This window comes from Elephantulus edwardii, unplaced genomic scaffold (assembly GCF_000299155.1).
Source record: "Elephantulus edwardii isolate Elephantulus edwardi_28Jun2011 unplaced genomic scaffold, EleEdw1.0 scaffold00075, whole genome shotgun sequence".
NCBI classification, from domain to species: Eukaryota; Metazoa; Chordata; class Mammalia; order Macroscelidea; family Macroscelididae; genus Elephantulus; species Elephantulus edwardii.
Window position 1 is genome coordinate 723,295 of NW_006399825.1, and position 20,266 is coordinate 743,560.

Genomic DNA, 20,266 nt, shown 5'->3' on the forward strand with positions numbered 1-20,266 from the left:
AGACCCTCTATGAGATGGATTGATTCGGTGACTGGGGTAATCGGGATGGGTGTGTCAGAGGCAGTGCGGTTGGTGCAGGATAGAGCAGGGTTTAGGGCTTTTGTGCAGAGGATCGCCATGAGTCGCAAATGACTCGATGGCACATAACAACAACAACAACAACAACAACAGAATCACCTATGGGTCAATTATAACCCTCTGGTATATGACAAAAAGCAATGCTATTGCAGTTGATGTTAGGTGCCATCAATTTGACTATGACTCACAGCAACTTCAGGAACAACAGATCTGAACTTTGCCCTACCCTATATATAATAAGATAATAAATAAAAATGTTCAATGATAAGCTATATTATAGAAAAAAATTCTATAAGAAAGTTGAGTGAAGATATAAGAAAAAAAAAGGAAGATGGTAGCTTTGACCATTAAAGACCTTTTCACATAATTTTTAATTCAGTAATGTTATCTAAGATGCTATGGAATAAATTTAAAGAGGAACTTAATCTCTGTATTTGGAAAGGTACAATTTACAATATACCAGGAACCAATGATTAACTACTATTTAAAATTATTATAAAAGTGTTTACAAATTAATTTTAAAACATACAAAGTAATACATAGTTTTAAAAAATTCTGCTAGGATTTCATAAGGAGGTGACATTTTTTTCCTTACTATTGACATATTGAGGATCTTCAGTCACTTTGAAATGCCCGGAGATAATTCCAACCAGGGCAAGAATAAGTAAAAAAAGCAATAGCCAGCTCATAAAATTAAAAAAAAAGTAAAACATTGTGATATTATGTAGGTCTTTAAAGTAGCTTATAAATTATATCATCCATAAAGTCAGTGAAACTATACTTAATCTAAACATATATTGTTTCCTACTTTTTGTGTATCCTCCTTAACAGAATGCCACCAGCTCCTTAGAAAGTAGCACCAGCTTTTTAGAAAGTAGCACACTGTACTTATTGAAAATAGCACATTTGTGTCTATGATGTCAGCACGAGTGTTTCTTTTTATACCAACAGATGCCAAACATTTTTAGCCAAGAAGATATATTTAACCTTATTTTTGCATATTAACATAAAGTGGAGAAAAGGGCATGGAATGTGGGTGTTTCAGAAGTCTAAAAAGAATCAAAATTATTCTATTAAACAGACGTTGGAAGCATTGCTCTCACTGATTATATTATTTCTTACATTGTATTGCATTTTTTTATCAGCATAGAGAGAATCAAAGTTCACCTCAAAAGCAATATGTATCCAGGAATGCCACCTAGGGATAAAGTATAAGATGTGATGACTGAAATTACAAGGAAATACAGAAACATTTTGGGACATCCATTATCTTTTTGACATCTGCCCACCATGCCTGAGAAATTTCCTGATTTAGATGCTGTCATTCCAACACAGGTGCAGTTATAAAATATCTGTAACACAATAGGGAAACATTCAATTATTGAAGTAACATTTAAATAAAATCAGAGATAAACATTTATTATAATAATAGCAGCTACACAGAAAATATAAACCAGTGGGGGAAAAGTCTTCTCCTTTTCTTTACTGGGGTATATTAAACAAAAAAATCTATATAGACATATGCATACAGCATTCAGTAGTGAAACAACATTATCTACAAACTACTAATTGTATTGGAGCAACTATTCAGCATATCCAACCATATCCTATCATACTTTGTATCTTTGTTTCACTATGACATCAAAGTTTAAGTCACTATTATTCCCTGCCTTAATCACTGCAATAATCTCTTAATGTTCAAGTCATTTCCACTCAAATATAACATTATTCTTCTTTCTCAGTAACCACACTGCTACTTCTAAATTATCACTGAGCTTATATCACTATCCTGAACCTTCCAATGGTTTTCTAGCATGCCATTGATGAAATTTCAAGTTTTTATAGTGGTTTACAAACTCTACATGATATGGATTCTAGATTCCACTTTGCTCTTTTGCCTAACACTCTTCCCTCTTATCTTCTTCTTTTAACAAAGGTAAATTTCCAATCGGTGCTAGTCAATCTTCAAATATGGCATATTTGAGTACACCTCATGTATTGCTGTTTTCTCTGCACAGACAGCTCTTCTCTTAGAATTGCACAACTGGCATCTTCAGTTCAAGTCTCTGTTCATACATTTCATTAGCAAGATTTTCCAAGAAAACCCATTCAAATTAACACCACCCTGATTTAGTACTTATAACTATCTACCAAGGTACTATGTATTTATTTATTCTTCAACTATATTACCAGAATATAATGTAATTTCTATATAGGACATGACTGCTTTACCATCACTGTACATTTAGAACATAAAAGAACATCTGTCAAATTTTAGGCAATCAACATGACCATATAATGTGGGTAATAATTCAGTACAATTTGAAGATATGAAACAACCCCTAGTAAGAATCAGAAAAATATTTCTCATGTACAAAATGGAATACAGTATTGAATAAAGAGAAAGACAATCTTGTTCTCATTGTTCCTATGAATTTTATATGTGTATGTGTATGTGTACATATAATGGGTTATTTTCATCACAGACCAGATTGAATTGAGTTTATGAATTTTAAAACAAACAATAAAATTGCTGTCATTTTTCAGAAAGAGAAGCAATATATATTTTTATGGCCAGAATGAAAACTTTTTCATCTTAAGTGAGTCTAATTAATTTCCTTATATTTCAGTATCATGAGACAAATGGGTATGATAAAACCCAATATCTGGAAGACTTGTGATTTAAATACATTAGATTTACGTAAAATATTTATTTTTAAAGCGCTTATCTTGATCCCTGAGATGTCATATGTTTAATAAATTCACATTACAGTTAGGAAAAAAGTCTTCATGTGGTTGTGGGTAAATAGAGTAAAAGCAAAATAAATAAAAATAGAAAAAGAGATTGGATGAAAACCTACTTCTCAGATGGTTGCATGAAAACCTACTTCTCAGATGGTTTCATTAACATTAATCATTCTTACTAGTGACTCAAATGTTTTGCTCATAAATACTGTCAGATGCAAAGCAATAAACAGAAAATCAGCAAGGATTTTTCTTGCATACAGTAGTAGATAAATATTTATATTTAGCTGACATGCAAAAGTTATGTCAGATAAAGATATATTTCATTAGTCACAAGTAGAGACTGGTCTGACCTATGCTGTGCACATATAAGAATAAGGTAAGAATAAGGTAAAGTATATATTTGAGACAGGAATGTCAAGATATGATTAGAGGAGTAAGTCTGTTACTGAGCTATGTATACTTCCTACCTATACATTACTGAACATTTCTTCATTTTTACAGTTAGCACATTATTTATCATTATTACAGTTAAGAATAGTCATCCTCAAATGACTGATTTTGTTTTATGTATCTCACTCATGGGATTGGACTCCTTACACTGACATCTATTTGTTCTGATCCTTAACTTTCAAAGACCAAATAAACATCTTGGAGTCAGGAAATGTGGATACCCACACAGATATTCATGTGACTTCTTATTTCCAAGATTATACTCCTTAAAAATTAAACAAAAGAACAAAACCAGTTATTGACAAAGATCCTTTCCAGTTTATGCTTCTCATTCTTACCCAATTTCTCACAACTTTAATTCCACTAGTGATAGTTATGATTTCCTCAATTCCACATAAGATAAAAAGAACAAGGTAAGAGTCAGGGCTTTTTCGAATGTTGATTGGTTGTGGGATTGGGCTCTTAATCATCCTAGAGTTGCACAACTATGTATTACATATGATTTGTCCTGGGCAAAGATTTTAGAGAAAATTATTTCTTACAATATTTTTTCCATTCTTGGTGAAGGTTTGACAACCAGCAAGACATGCAGATGCATATGTAATTCCATTTTCACCACACATGGGTTCCCATTTTGTCTCTGAACATTTACATCTTGAGTTGCAATCTGTAATAAGTGCTGACTCTTTATAATAGACAGATTTGGTTCTAAAAAGAAATATAACAGTATATAAAATTACCTCTTAGAAGATACTATTTAATATTTTTTAAAGAAATTTTGATGAACAATAAAAATGGCATTGCTGAAAAAGGATAGAATTTTGAAAGCACAATTACAAAATAATTACATAAATTTCCATTAAGTGTATAAAAAACCTCTTTTGAAGGCTTACAACTTCATACAGTATCTACTTGGTTTAGGACTTTTACTATAGTCCACGGTCTTTACAGCATTCTGACTTATTTCTTTGCAAATATGTGTGAAAATAACTAATAAGGAAGAAAGGTAAAAGCACACTTTCAGAGTAATTGGTAACATTTCTTAAATATTCAACTGCCGTAATATACATTGTGTAAGGACAGGAACTAATTATTTTATTCACTTCTCCATATCCAGCATCAAAAACAGTCTAACACAGGGTAGGAAAAGGAGGAATATGCACTTGCAGAATTTACCCAATCAAAGAAGAATGTATTCGATTATGGAGGAAGAGTCAGCGATTTTGCCCCTTGAACCAGATACGTATTCACTACATTGCTTAAATAACAGTTTCTTTGGCTTTGCACACTGCTATGGTTTAAATTATGTCCTCTCATAAAGGTCCTGTAAATCCTATCCTCTTAAAGCAAAGAGTGCCAGAAAAATATTTACTTTTGCGTTGTTGATTGTGGAAAGCCATTAGTCTATATAGGTCATAATACATTACAGATAACATTTAGAAGAATGTGGATCTCAGAACATTTAAATGTACTCATGTGAAATCTATACTAGATCAAGAAGGAGGGTAATACTGCATGGTTTAAAATCAGGAAAGGTGTGTTTCAGGATTGTATCCTTCTTCCACACCTATTCAGTCTGTATGCTGAACAAATCATTCAAAAATCATCCAGGTTTTTTTATCTTGATTTTATGAAGAAGATTGTGACATGAGGATTGGAAGAAGACTTATCAACAACTTACGCAGATGACATAATCTGGCTTTCAAAAAGTGAAGAAGTGTATAGGAAATCTCTGAAAACCTACTGGAGGATCAGATATAAGTTGGTTCTAATTAGAAGGCACATAACAGCAATATTTTAAAACACCACCATGACAACCAAACCCTAAGCTATTGTTAACTGAGATGATTACATTATTATAGAGCTGAGATCCTAGAACATTTGAGAAGGAAAAGATATTGTAATAAAGTAGGCCCATCTCTCATTTGGCATACCAGGAAAGTCAAGTCCAGAGAGGGTATGTAACTTGTTCAAATTCACACTATTTATTAATGACCAACTCAGAGACAGAACTCTGCCTTCTTTCACATCAAACATATCTTTATTATTCTATAAGATAGATTTCTTTCATTATTCTAGCTGAAGATTATCTGTAGTGTTCTTGTTAATTGTCTAGAATCAAATTAGCTTTTTGGAATGAAGCAACTCCCGATAGTCCCTAGGGACTTTTCTGTGTTTTATAAATCCAATTATTTCATATTATTTATAGTGGATTAATTTATTATCTAGAGTGTGTTGAAGATTCCCTTGAAGGGTAAAGTGGTTAATAAATTAAACTGTTAACCCAAATATTAGTAGTTCAAACTCACCCACATCTTTGTAGTGTTCCCTTGCTCTGTTCAGACAACTGTTTCTTGGACTAGATATGGCTTTCAAACAAGCATAATAAAGTATTCTAGAATTTCCATTCTTCTGAATGGTTTCTACAATTTATTCTGATCCACAGAGTCAAATGTCTTTGCATAGTCAATAAAACACAAACAAGCATTCTGCAATTCTCTGGTTTTAGCCAGGATTAATCTGATATCAGCAGTAATAAATATCTCTTGCCTCTTCTGAATCCTAGAACTTCTGACAATTCTCTATCAATATACTGTTCCAGCTGATTTTGGATGATCTTCAGCAATATTTTACCTGCATGTGATATTAATTATATTGTTTAATAATTTACATATTATGTTGGAACACTTTTCTTGGAAATGGTAGTAAATATGTATCTCTTCCAGTAAGTTAGCCATGTAGCTTTCCTCCAAATTTTCTGACATAGACTTGAGAGCACATCCAGGCCACATCTGTTAGTTTAAACATGTCAGTTGGTATGCCAACTATTCCTGGGGCCTTATTTTTTGCCAACACATTCAGTGCTGCTTAAAGGTATTCTTTCATTACCATTGGTCTAAATCATATGGCAACTCCTGAAATAGTTCAGTGTCGATCAATTCTTTTTGATATAGTGACTCTGTGTATTCCCTACAGCTTATTTTAAGGCTTCCTAGATGCTTCAATATTTTGTCCATAACATTTCTTGGTATTGAAACTCAAAAGTTGAATTTGTTCTTCAGTTCTTTCAGCTTGAGAAATTCTGAGTAAATTCTTCCCTTTTTGTTCCCTAATTCCAGCTCTCTACGCTTCCAATTATACTATGTTTTCTTGAGCTGCCCTTTGAAGTCTTAGGTTCAGCAACTTTACTCCTGCATTTCTTCTCTTTGTTTTTAGTTTCTTGATTCTCAATTTTCAGTCTCTTCTGACACCCACTTCGGATTTTACTTTCTCCTATATCTTTTTTCTCTTCTTTGATGTCAACTAACAACTCATCCAGTTTTTGATCATTGGTGTTTAATGTCGCCAATGTTCTAAAACCTATTAAGATAATTTTTCAATTCAAGTGGGATAAACTCAAGGTTGTATTTTTGGTCTTCTAGGCTTGTTTTAATTTTCTTCAGCCTCACTTTGAACTTCCACATGATTAATTGATGGTCTGTTTTACAATAAATACCTGGCCTGGTATTGACTGCTGATATTGAGCTTTGCCAACTAATTCTTCCACAGATGTACTCAATCTGATTTCTATGTGGTCTATCAGGTTATGTTTAGGTGTAAAGTTGCCATTTGTGTTTTTAAAACCATTATTTGCAATTACTAAATCATTGAATGTAAAAAATTCAATCTTTGGACATTCAGTCTCATTTCTGTCACCAAGTCTGTATTCCCAACAATTCCTTCTCCAAATTAAAAGATAAGGATAGAATTCTAAAAGCAGCATGAAAAAAGAGTCACCTATAAAGGGTAAACAATTATATTAAATTCTGATTTCTTAGCAGAAATCATGCAAGCTAGAAGATAATGATATGGAATACACAAAACGTTGACAGAAAACAATTGCCAGCCCAAGATCCTATACCCAGAAAAACTCTCCATCAAATATGAAGGAGAAATTAGATGTTTTGCAGAAAGAATGAACTTAAATAATTTGTGAAAGTATGACCAAAACTATGAGAAATTTTAAATTAACTCCTTCATACACAGATGCCAAAGGAAAGTGGATGGACCATTGTAAACAGAAACAACAGAAAAAGAAACGCAGCAAAATGGCAACGGTAAAACCCTGTCTGACAATAATGACACTTAGTGTGAAATGGACTAAATGCACCAATCAAGAGGAAAAGAGTAGCACAATGGATAAAAACACAAAACCCATCAGTATGTTGTCTACAAGAGCTATATCTCAAAAAAGAATAGAAAGACAGACTCAGAATCAAAGCCTCGAAAAAAATACACCAACCAAATGGCAACCTCAAAAAAGCAGGGGTGACAACACTACTCTCTGATAAAATAGATTTCAGAATGCAAAGCACCATAAAAGATAAGGAAGAACATTACATACTGATTAAAGGCACAATAGATTAAGAAGACATAACCTTGGTAAACATTTATGTGCCACATGATCTGCAAAATACATAAAACAATGGTTAACAGAAATGAAGAAAGAAATAGCACCATTATTCCAACTTTGTCATACCAGTCACCAGTTATCATTATTGCATTCTGATTGCATGTTTGGTCAATTTCAGGCTGCAAAATTTGGTAAAAATCCTCAATTTCCTAAAAAGGCTTTTGCTGTTGGTGCATGACAATCATATCAACATGTCTTCCTTGAATAGATGTGGATTGTATCCTATCAGTCACAACATTGTACTTCAGGTTAGAATTTGAAATTTGTCATTTTGATTAAGCCTTATAAAAGCTTATTTTTTAAAAAACCAATTTAAAAATTAAAACTACATTGAGTTAAAGAGCCCACAGAACAGTACCTAATTAGCTAAAAATTGAAGTATATTATTTTCTACTACTATAGGTTCTCATCTAAAGTGATGAGGCTGATTTGCTATGAAAATGTAGGTTTATCTTTTGCTGTAACACTAGAAGAATGATACATTTTGGCTATAACAACGAATTTTCAATTAGAAATAGTGTTTGCTGCCCTACATTAAAACAATAATCCCGTTCTTATAGTTTTTATGTTTGTTTTTGTTTATTCCAAAACAAACCAATAATTCCTTTAATTAAACAAAACAATCTTATCAAATCATGTAATAAATGAACATACCCTTGGTAAGAGACAGTCAATCCTGCCACATCAGAATTTTCACAGCCCAGTGCAAACAGGGAGAGAAATAGAAGATAACCAAACACAGATGATCCCAAGTAGAGTTTTGCAGCTCCACTCACACCAATTCTGAACTTTTTCATAACTATCCCTCCAGAGAATATACCAAGGGCCACAGCAGGTATATTGATAAGTCCTGGGGAGCAAGAAAAATATATCATGGTATAAATTTATAAAATCTCTATAACTTTTTAAAAAAATCTGTAATTATGCTCTCAGTGATTATACAAAATGATATAATAGCGCCAAATGCATGTTTGAAACTATTTAGTCACTATCCTCTTTGGACATGGGTCAGTATTTTTGTATAGACCTCAGTGAAGAACAAGGTCATAGATGAATGACACTCAACTGGAATGTGAGTTTTGTCTAGCACAATGTCTAGCACAGGTTAGGAAAGCGAGAAATATTAAAAGAATCAATGAATAAATGCTGTTCTGGCCCAGTCCTAAGAATGACAGGCTTAGTCTGGGGCCATTTATACAACCATCAGTACTAAGAAGCAACAATGTCAGTTTAGAGACTCAGATGTGCCTAATCCAAGTCATGGTCTTCACAATTACTTATTATGTATAAGAGAGCTGCACAATGACTAAGGATGGCAGAACAAGAATTGATGCCTTTGAGTTGTGGTGCTGGAGAAGAGTACTGAATATACCATGGACTTTCAAAAGAACAAACAATTGTGTCCTGGAGAGGATAAACACAAGTTGCTCCTTGGAGGAAGCTCCGTCTCACAAACTTTGGGCATTGTCAGGAAGGAGGAGTCCTTAGAGAAGGACATTGTGCCCAGAAGGATGGAGGATCCACACAGGAAAGGAAGACCCTGGATGAAATGGATTAACACAGTGACTGTGTTAACACTGTGGCATTGGGGGTCAAATATGTCAGAGACAGTGAGATTCGCTCTGGCAAGTCAGAGTTCAGAGCTTTTGTTCATAGGGTAACTATGAGTAGTGGTTAACTTGACAACACACACCAATAACAACAAAAATGAGGCATTTATTTTTGCCATTTTACAAATAGTTAAAATAAATGTTTGTGAATAAATTATTCAATTACCCTTATTTTGTTGTGTCCTGTACTTAATAATGTAAAACCAACATGCTGATAAATAGCCTAGTTATAACGAAATGAAATTATTAGACTGTGCTTCTAATTTCTCACAAAAAGTATCTACATTGTTTATAGATGTGGCATGTCAAAAATAATAAATAGAGTTTTAGAAACTTCTGATACATGCTTTTAAAAATGTAGTTCATAGATTTGTTTGGGTCAGAAATCCATTTGACTATACAGAGAAGAATCATGGATTAAATAAAACTAATAAATTATAGGTTAAGATTATTAGTTTTCTGTTTATCAGGTTTTTTTAAAAAATAGCCTTTGTATGGATAGAAATGTTTTAGAAACTCAGAGGAAATAATTTTATTCCTGAAAAATGCCTATCAGAACTATATGAATCATTTTTTAATAGGCAATTGAATCTCTTAGAATTTCAGCTGTGCCAAGTTTCATTAATGAGCCCTAATGGAACTGTGGTAAATCTACAAGCCACTCTCTGGGACAAGGATGTGGTAATTTGCTTCTGTAAACATTTACAGCCTTGAAAACCCTATGGGACTATTCTCCTTACTGAGTCATTATGAATAGGAACTGCCTCAGTGGAAATGTGTTTTGTTTAGGTTAAATTTCTTGAAAATATTATATTTTAAGCAGGGTCTTTAATGTACAATTTACCCAACAAAGAAATTGTATTACAAATAGTTTCATTTTCAATTATAATAATTTTCCTTATGTAATGCTGATTTATATATATATATATGCTGAACAATGAGAAATCAATATTTATTTGAAATCTGTTTCTTCTCAGCAACAGGGGAGAGAGGCTATTAATTTTAACCAAAAAATCTGTACTGTTTTCTGCAGATTGTACAGAAACTGATCGGAAGTAAAGTATAACCTAAAAGTGATAGCGAAAATAATAAAACTCCTAGCAGAAAAATTAAAACATTTTCCAGACCATGAGATTTTACACCCATTATTTTAATTAATTTTAATGGAAATTTACAGAGACAGGGTTTCCAGTCATTCATTGCTGCACTTTTCTCCCTGGCCACCCCTTCCCCACAATTCACTTTTCTCCTTGATGAGCAAAAGAAAAACTCTTTCATTGCTATGCAATCCCTTCCCCCCAAATCCACTGCACAGTGCAGCCTTCATTCTGGACTCCTGTCATGACAATACTACCCAGTCATATATCCCTTTTAAACAGTTCTCTCCTTCATTTGTTGCAATGGAGTATACATCATTCTTCCTATTCTTCTCTGTCTTCCTTCAACCCCAATGTCAGTCTTGTTTTACAACAGTGGCCCTATGTAATATTTGTTCTTTTGTGACTGAGATATTTTACTCAGAATAATGTTCTTAGGGTCATCCACTTAGCATAGTATTTCATGAGTTCCTTGTTTTTCAGTGCTGCATAGTATTTCATTGTGTGAATATACCAGAGCTTCTCTAGTCATTCATTTGTTTATGGGCACTTGGGTTGTTTTCAGCTCTTTACTATTGCGAACAAAGCTGCAATAAACATGGGTATGCAAATATATATGCTTGGGTGGCATTTATGGTTTCTTTAGGGTAAATTGCCAGAAGTGGAATTGCTGGCTTAAATGGTATTTCTATTTGCAAACTTTTGAGAAAGTGCCATATAGCCTTCCAAAGTGGTTGCACCATTTTACACTCCCACCAACAGTGAATAAGGGTTCCATTTTCTCTGCAACCTTGCCAGCATTTGTTGTTTTTTGTTCTGTTAAATTTTTCTATTCTTACTGGGGTGAGATGATATGTCATAGTTGTTTTGAGTATTGGCAAAGTTGGAAAACTATCTGCAGATCACTCAGGCAAGATCCACACCTCACTTCATACACAAAAATGAACTCAAAGTGGATCATGGACCTAGGACTAAAACCAAGGATTACAAACTTCATTAAAGAAAAGCTTGGAAGAATCCTAGAAGTCCTAATTCACAATATAAACAATCTTCCAAGCATCCTGGAAAATCTACAACCAGGACAGGATAAAATAGATGAATGGGACCTTCTAAGAATAAAATTCCTATTCACATCCAAAAACTTCTCCAACTGGGTAAAAAGGGAAGCCACAGACTGGTAAAAAATATTTGGTAATGACATATCAGACAAGGGAATGCTATTTAGAATTTATAAAATATTTGAGCACCACAACAAGATAAATGACCCAATTGAAATGTGGGCACAGGATATGAACAGATACTTCACCAAAGAAGATATTCAGATGGTGAACAAACACATGAATAAATGTTCAATATCCCTAGCTCTAAGAGAGATACACTCATTTGTTAAAAACAGAACCAAAATGTTGTTGTTATGTGCCATTGAGTTGACTGCAGCCCATAAGGACCCTATGTACAATAGCTCTGAACCCTGCCCTATACTAAGCCAGTCTCAGTGACTTTGATACACCTACCCCCATTACTCAAGTTACTATGTCAATATATCTCATTCAGGGACTTCTCCTATGCTGTTCTTCCATTCTTCCAAGCATTATGTCTTTCTCCAAAGACTGGTCCTTCCTGGCCATGGGCCCAAAGTGTGTGAGACAGAATTTCAAAATTCTTGCTCCAAAGAGAACCTTGGTTTCACCCTCTCTAAGACAGATCTGGTTTTTTTCTCTTGGTGGTACATGATATACTCAATACTCTTCTTCAGCACCACAACTCAAAGGCATCAATTCTTCTGTCATTCTAAGTCATTGTACAGTTCTCTGATGCATAGCATGTAATTGTGAAGACCATAGCCTAGATAAGGTACACCTTAGACTCTAGACAGACATCATTGCTTCACAGTGCTTTGGAGAGGTTCCTGACAGCAGATTTTCATAGTATAATCTGTATTTTGTCTTCCTGAGTGCTGCAACCAAGAGTATTGATTCTGCACTGAAACAAGTTGAAGTTGTCAACAATCTCAATATTTTCTCTATCTCTCATGGTGTTGCTAATTATCCCAGTGTGAGAATCTTGGTCTTCTTGATGCTAAGCTTTAATCCATATTGAAACTATATTTCTTGGCCTTCTGCAGGAAGTGCTTTAGGTCCTCCTCAGTTTCAGCAAGCAAGGTGGTTGTGTTCTGCATGTCACAGTTTGTTGATGAGTCTTCCTCCAGTAGCGTTAGGAAAATATTTATGTAGCTAAAAGGAATTAAAAACTCTTAAGAAGAGAGTAAAAAGGTAATCTCAAAATAGAATGCATTTATAGTAGCTATACTCAACAATGGATTTGTAGCAAGAACTATATAAACTATTTTTATGAAGCAATAATGAAAAGCCTAAGAGCTCAATAAAAATAGACTTTTCGGTGCTTGTGGGGAGACAGGGGACTGAAATTTACTTGAGGCAAGGTACCTCCTTTGGGGATCCTTGCTTCTATACTGTGGGGTTATCCCAGGGGCCAAAGAGGACAAGAGAGTTTGGGACACAGTAACAAGCAGGAAAAGACTTTCTCAGCTTCCTGTGAGAGGGAGAGCTGACTTGAGACCTTCCTCCTCCCCCTCAACCTGATTGAGCTGCTGCCCCTAATCTTGTACCACTCCAGAAACAAAGGAAGACATTAAGCTTCAGGAGAGAAAATTCATCAGGTGAGACACTGCTCCCCATATTCAATTATTTTGGGTACTTGTTGGGAGACAGGAGACAGAAACTTTCCTGGGGCAAGATCCCTCCATTTGGAGATTCTTGCCTCTTAGACTGTGGGGCATCCCAGGTGCCAAACAGGACAGGAAAATTTTGGACAAAAAGCTACAAGCAAAGGAAAGACTTTCTCAGTTTTCTCTTTCTTGCATGCTAAGGTGGAAGAAAGAGAGCTATCTGGAACCATACTCCACCCCTCCACCTCCTCAACACCTGAACAGAAACTGCTTAAGTGGAGCATCTGGTCTGGCACCACTCAGCCACTGCTTAGCCAAAGAAAGACAATAGAGTTGGAAAGAGGGAACTACACTGAGGCAATATTCCTGCAGGTCTAGAGTGCAGACAACAGAGAATCTGAAGGACTTTAGGAAAGACACATTTTCCTAGAAAAGATGTTTAGTTGAGTGAGTGGCCCACCTAAAAGAATGAACATTGTAAGTTGGCAACTAATCAACAACATTGTAAAGATTAAAACTACCAACAACTTATACAACCACAATAGAAATGGTCTAAAACTTATCAAGGAAAAACTTTACTTAATGTTGAGAAAGCAGTAGGCAGCATCAAGCACTGTGAAACTCAAATTAGATCTTCTCTAAAGAAGGCAGAGGATATTGCAGACCCAATGAATACCAAAGAGTCGAGAAAGCAGATGATATATATTGATATGGAGACTTTCGAACAGCTACAAAAGAAAGTACAAATGATGGAAGAAACAGTGGAAGTCAAAAATAAAGGGAATGCCCTACCTGTGGAGACTAGAAGAAATAGATCAATGAGGAGTTATTTGAACACCTATGGAAGAAGGTGCAAATGATGGAAGAAATAATAAAAACCATTAAGAAAGCAAACACTTCTGAGACACAAATCCAAAAGAAATACAATTGATGAGGAGGAACATATACAACTATGGAAGAAAATGCAAAAGATGGAAGTAAAAATGAAATGATAGATAAAGGGGTATAAGAACTTAAAAACTCATCACAAGATAGAGAAGGTATAGCCAACGCACTACTTAAAATAAGAGAATGAAAATGTAATCCAAAATATTAACACAGAAATGGTAGAAGTGTCTAACATGCTGGAGGGACAAAAAAGCAGAACAGAAGAAATGGAGCAGAGAGTCAGTGAAGTAGAAGACAAGAATCTCAATGGGAACATACCAGAAGAAAAAAAATCAGAGAAGAGACATAAAGAAAATTAAAAAAAAAAAAAATAGTCATGTGGGATTATTACATCGTAATGAATAAATGTGTTTAATTGGAATTCCAAAATATCAGAGAGACAAGGAAATCACCGAGAAAGCTGTGGAAGTAGTAGTTGTTGTTGTTGATTGCCTTTGAGTCAAGGATGACTCATAGCAATCCTATGAACAAAAGGTTTGAAGCTCCTCTACAGCTATCAGCATTTATCAAAGTTCATAGCGTTTCAGGAGGCATGCTATTTAGGAAGTGGATGCATTGTACTAGAAGAAAACTTTGCATATATTATGAAGAATAAGGAAATCCATATTCAGGAAGCTCAGTGAACACCAAACAGACTAACTCAAATACTCCAAAATAAAAGATAAGGCTATAATACTAAGAGCAGCACAAGAAAAGCAAAAAGTCACTTACAAAGGAAAAGCAATTAGATTAACTTCTGATTTTTCAGCAGAAATCATGTGAGCAAGAAGACAATGAGATGGCATATATGAAAGTTGAAAGAAAACAATTTCCAACTAGGGATCCTGTACTCATCAAAGATCTTCATCAAATATAAAGGAGCTATTACATCCTTTGCATAATGGAAATAATTTAAGGAATTTTTAAAAACAAGTCCAAATCTAAAAGAACTTTTAAGGGAGGTCTTTCACACAGAGATGTCAAAGGAAAGTAAATGGATCATAGCAACCAGAAACAACAAATAAAGAAACACAGCTAAATAACAACATTAAACTTGGCCTGTCAATAATAAGACTTAATGTGAATAGACTAAATGCAACAATAAAGAGAAAAAGAATAGCAGAATAGATAAAAAAACCAAAGTCCATCAGCATGTTGTCGGCATGAGACACATCTAAGAAATTAAGATAAAGATAGACTCAAAATCAAAGTCTAGGGGTAAAAATGCCAAGAAAATGGCCTCCAAAAAAGGCAGGAGTGACAAAACAGACTGCTAAAATAGACTGTAGGATGAAAAGCACCTTAAAAGATAAGAAAAGGAAATATGTAATGATTAAAGACACAGTAGATCAAGAACACATAACCTAGGTCAAAATCTATGCACCAAATTATAGAACTGTTAGATATATAGAACAATTGTTAACAAATTAAAGAAAGAGATAGACAGCACCATAATAGTGATAGGAGACTTTAACTTACCACAGGAAAAGTCAATACAAAAGAAACTCAACAAAGATACAGAAGATCTAAACTATAAAATTCACCAACTTGACCTTGTGGATATATTCCAAATAATTCACTTTCTTCTAAAGGGCATGCAAAACGTTCTTCAGAACTGATCACATCTTAGGGCACAAAGAGAGCCTCAACAAATTATAAAACACTGAAATAATACAAAGTATCTTCTCAGATCACAATGACATAAAATTAGAAATTAACCAAAAAAAAGGATAAAGCTAATAAAACAACCAATGTGAAAAAGAAATAAGATCCTTCTAGAATACAATTGAGCTATAAAAGAAACTGTTGTTGTTCTATACCATAGAGTCAGAACCCACCCGTAGTTGACTCTCTGGTGGGTTGTCAGAAGCAAGTAATCGCACAGAGGAGATTTCCCATCCTTCTCCATGGAGCAACTGCTGGCCTCAAATCGCTTGCTTTTGGACTTGAAGCACAGTTTCTTGCCACTAGCCCACCGGAGCTCATAGAAGAAATAAGAAATGAAATACAAAAAGTTCCTTTAAACAAGAAATAATGAAAATACAACATACCAAAATCTCAGGGAGGCAGCTAAGGCAGTTTTCAGGTGTCAGTTCATAGCATAAGCAAACACATAAAAAATGAAGAAAGAAGCAAACTTAACGACTTACCTCAGCACCTTCATAAAATAGAAAGAGAACAACAATATAACCCCAAGCCTCTAGAAGAAAGGAAATTATAAGAACAAGAGCTGAAATCAATGACATAGAAAACAGAAAAACAATTGAAACCATGAACAAGAACAGGAACTGGTTTTTCGAAAGGGTCAATAAAATTAACAATCCATTGGCAAACTTAGCAAATGCAAAAAAAAGAAGATGAAACAAATAACTCGACTAAAGAATGACAGAGGTGCTATCACAATTGAACCAGAAGAAAATAATCCATAATATTGGAATATTATGAAAAGCTATAGTCTAATAAATTTGAAAACCTGGAGGAAATGGATACATTCCTAGAAACTTGTTCCCTATGCACATTGACAAAGACTGATATAGAACACTTGAACAGACCCATCAAGAAGAAGAAATTGAGCAGGTCATAAAAACACTACCTATTAAAAAAAGTCCTGGAGCAGATGGTTTCACAGCTGAATTCTACCAAACATTCAGAGAAGATTTATCACCAAATTATACTTAAATTATTTTCAAAAATAGAAAAAGAAGGAGCACTCCTAGAAATATTCTATGAAGCAAGTAAAACCCTTGTCCCAAACCAGGCAAATATATTATCAAGAAAGAAAACTACAGACCAAAATCTCTTATGAACATAGAGGTAAAATCTTTAACAAAATCCTAGCTAATAAAATACAAAAGCATATAAAAATAATTAATAATGATTAAATGGGATTCAGAAGAGGTACACAAGGATGGTTCAACAGAAGAAAAACAAGGTAATTTTACCATATTAACAAAGAAAATGACAAGAAAAATATGATCTTAGCAATTGATGCAGAAAAGGCATTTGACAAAATAAAACACCCTTTCCTGATGAAGAAACTCAACAAAATTGGAATAGAAGGGAATTTCCTCAACAGAGTGAAAAATATAAATACAAAACCAAGAGCTAACATCATTCTCAATGGAGAAAGACTAAAATCATTTTCTTTGCAAACAGGGACCAGACAAGGATGCCCCCCTGACACCCCTTCTCTTCAATGGTGTATTGAAAGTACTTTCTAGGGTGATAGGATAAAATAAGGAAATAAAAGGCACCCAGATCAGCTAAGAGGTGGTTAAATGGTTCTTATATATAGATGATATGATAGTGTACACAGAAAATCCTTAGGACTCAACAAAAAAAATAAACTGTTAGAGCTAGTGGACCAATTTAGTAGGCTGGCAGGATATATGAGCAATATACAAAAATCAGTGGGATTCCTCTATAAAAAACAACAAAGAGAACTCAGAGAAGGATACTAAGAAAGCAGTACCATTTTCAATAGCCCATCACACATTTGAGATACTTAGGAATGAACCTAAGTAGAGACACAAAAGACTTGTACAAAGAAAATTACAGAATATTTCCATGAGTTACAATAAAGACCTTTAAACAAAAGGAAAAATGCTCTCTGTTCATGGGTAGAAAGACTCAACGTTGTGAAATGACAATCCTACCAAAAACAATCTACATGTTCAGTGCAATCCCAATCCAGATACCAAATTCATTTTTCAAGGAGATTGAAAGGGATATTGTCAAGTTGGAGAAGAAAGAGACCTAGAATAAGTAAAGCACTTTTGAAAAATAAAAATGAAGGGGGAAGCATAGCACTCCCTGACTTCAAAATCTACATTACACCAATAGTAACCAAAACAGCACGGTACTGGTACAATGACAGGCACATAGACCAATAGAGCAGAATAGAGAACCCAGAAATGGACCTTTCTCTCTCTAGTCAGCTTACATTCCACAAAGAAATAAAATGTATCAAATGGGGAAATGACAATCTCTTCAACAAATGGTGCTAGCAAAACTGGGCTGCAATTTACAGAATGATGAAAGAAGATTCACATCTCACACCATATACAAAAATCAACTCAAGATGGATCAGAGACCTGGGGTAAAGCCCAAACTTGGATCAATTTTAGATGTCCTAGTTAGTCTATGGTATTAAAAAGGCTGACAAAATATGGCCAGAAATGCACAATCTGGAGAGGATAAAATTGATGAATGGGACTTGCTAAGCATGAAATCTCTGTGCTCATCAAAAACATTTTCCAACAGGGTGTAAAGAAAACCTACGAAAAGAGAGAATAAAATTGGCAATATCATCTCAAACAAGGGTCTCATAACAAAAGTTAGAATATTACTTGGCCTCCAGAAGAAAAAGACTGATAACCCAGTTACAAAATAGGAAAAAATATATGAAAATACTTTTCACAGAGAGAGACATTTGGATGGCCAACAGACACATGAAGAAATGCTCAAAATTGCTGGTAATAAGAGAAATACAAATCAAAACCGCAATGAGATACTATCTCATCCCAGGTAGCAGCGGCAAAGTTTAGAAAGGCAGTAAGCAATAAATACTGGAGAGGATGTGGAGAAGTGGAAACTCTCATACACTGTTGGTGGGATTGTAAAATTGTATACCCACTCTGGAAGGCAGTTTAGCATTTCCTCAAACAGTGGAACATATACGAGGAATATACCCCAAGGAAATTAGACCTGAGACATAAACAGAGTACACCAGTGTTCACAGCAGCACTATTCACAATCACAAGAACATGGAAACAAACCAAATATCCAACCACAACTAAACGGATTGAGAAATTGTGGTACATTCACACAATGGAATACTATGCAGCACTCAGGGAAAAATTATTTTGAAAAATATTACATAACTTGGGAGAGACTGGAGAGCATTATGCTGAGTGAACTAACTCAGAGTCTCATAAAGACAAATACTACATAAGACCATTAGTATAAAAATAGAATAACTAGGAAAACATGTATGGGGGGGTCCAAGAGGGAAAAGGTAGGAGCAGACGGGTGAGGATGGATAGTAGCAAAACCACAGGGTTGAACAATTTGGTTGATGGAGAGGTGGAAGGGGGGTGAAGGAAATTGGAAGGATCAGATGGAGAACTGAAAAGACAGGGTAATGATGGACAAGGTCCAATGGTGATTAATTTTATAAAACATAATGCATGGGAATGATTGTATAAAACTCAATGTGAACCAAAAGAAGATAAAATAGACTCTCTAAGAATCAAATCCCTATGCACATCCAAAATCTTCTCCAACAGGGTAAGAAGTGAAGACACAGACTGAGGAAAAATATTTAGTAATGACATGTCTGATAAGGGACTTATATCAAGAATTTATAGAATACACAAGCGCCACAGCAAGATAAAGGTAAACAACCCAATTTCAAAATGGGCTCAGGTATAAACAGACACTACACCAAAGAAGATTTTTCAGGTCGAGAACAAGCACATGAAGAAATGCTCAAAATCCCTAACTCTAAGGAGATGCAAATCAAACTATGACATATAATTTAACCCCAGTAAGAATAGCAAAATTCAACAGAAAGCAAACAACAAATGCTGGCGAGGGTGTAGGAAACTGGAACCTTATTCACTGTTGGTGGGAGAGTAAAAAGGTGCAACAACTATGGAAGGCTGTATGGCATTTTCTCAAAAGCTGGAAATATAAATACCACTTGACCCAGAAATTCCACTACTGGGAATATACCCTTAAGAAACCAGAACTGCCACCCAAGCAGATATATGTACACCCATGTTTTCTGTGGCTTTGTTCACAATAGCAAAGAGTTGGAAACAACCCACATGCCCATCCTCAAATGAATGGATAGAGAAGCTGTGGTATATGTACACAATGGAATATTATACAGCACTGAAAAACAAAGAACTCATGAAATATTATACAAAATGGGTGACCATGGAGGACAATATTCTGAGTGGAATATCTCAGTCACAAAAAGACAAATACTGCATAGTGTCACTGCTATAAAACAGAACTAACATGCAGGTGGGGGGGGCAAAGTAGGAAAAGAGGGGATTAAATAATGTTCTTGGCACTGAAACTGATGTGGTAGAGAACTATATAAAGGAAATGTATGATTAGGTATTATTGGCATGACAAGAGTCCATAAAGGAGCTGCAAAGTAAAGTGGACTAGGGGTGGGAGGGACGACTGTATAACAATAAAA

General features: G+C 34.7%; 1 protein-coding gene across 2 annotated transcripts in view; it reads right to left on the reverse strand.

Moving 5' to 3' along the window:
• Positions 1-20,266, reverse strand: part of SLCO1C1 (solute carrier organic anion transporter family, member 1C1) — a 116,669-nt gene that overhangs the window by 17,140 nt on the left and 79,263 nt on the right. For both annotated transcript variants that reach the window (XM_006889063.1, XM_006889064.1), the window contains 3 exons: positions 8,384-8,579; positions 3,819-3,984; positions 1,246-1,430 (listed from right to left, as the gene is read on the reverse strand). In XM_006889063.1, coding sequence (XP_006889125.1) covers positions 1,246-1,430; positions 3,819-3,984; positions 8,384-8,579 — 547 coding nt within the window. The remainder of the gene's footprint in view (positions 1-1,245; positions 1,431-3,818; positions 3,985-8,383; positions 8,580-20,266) is intronic.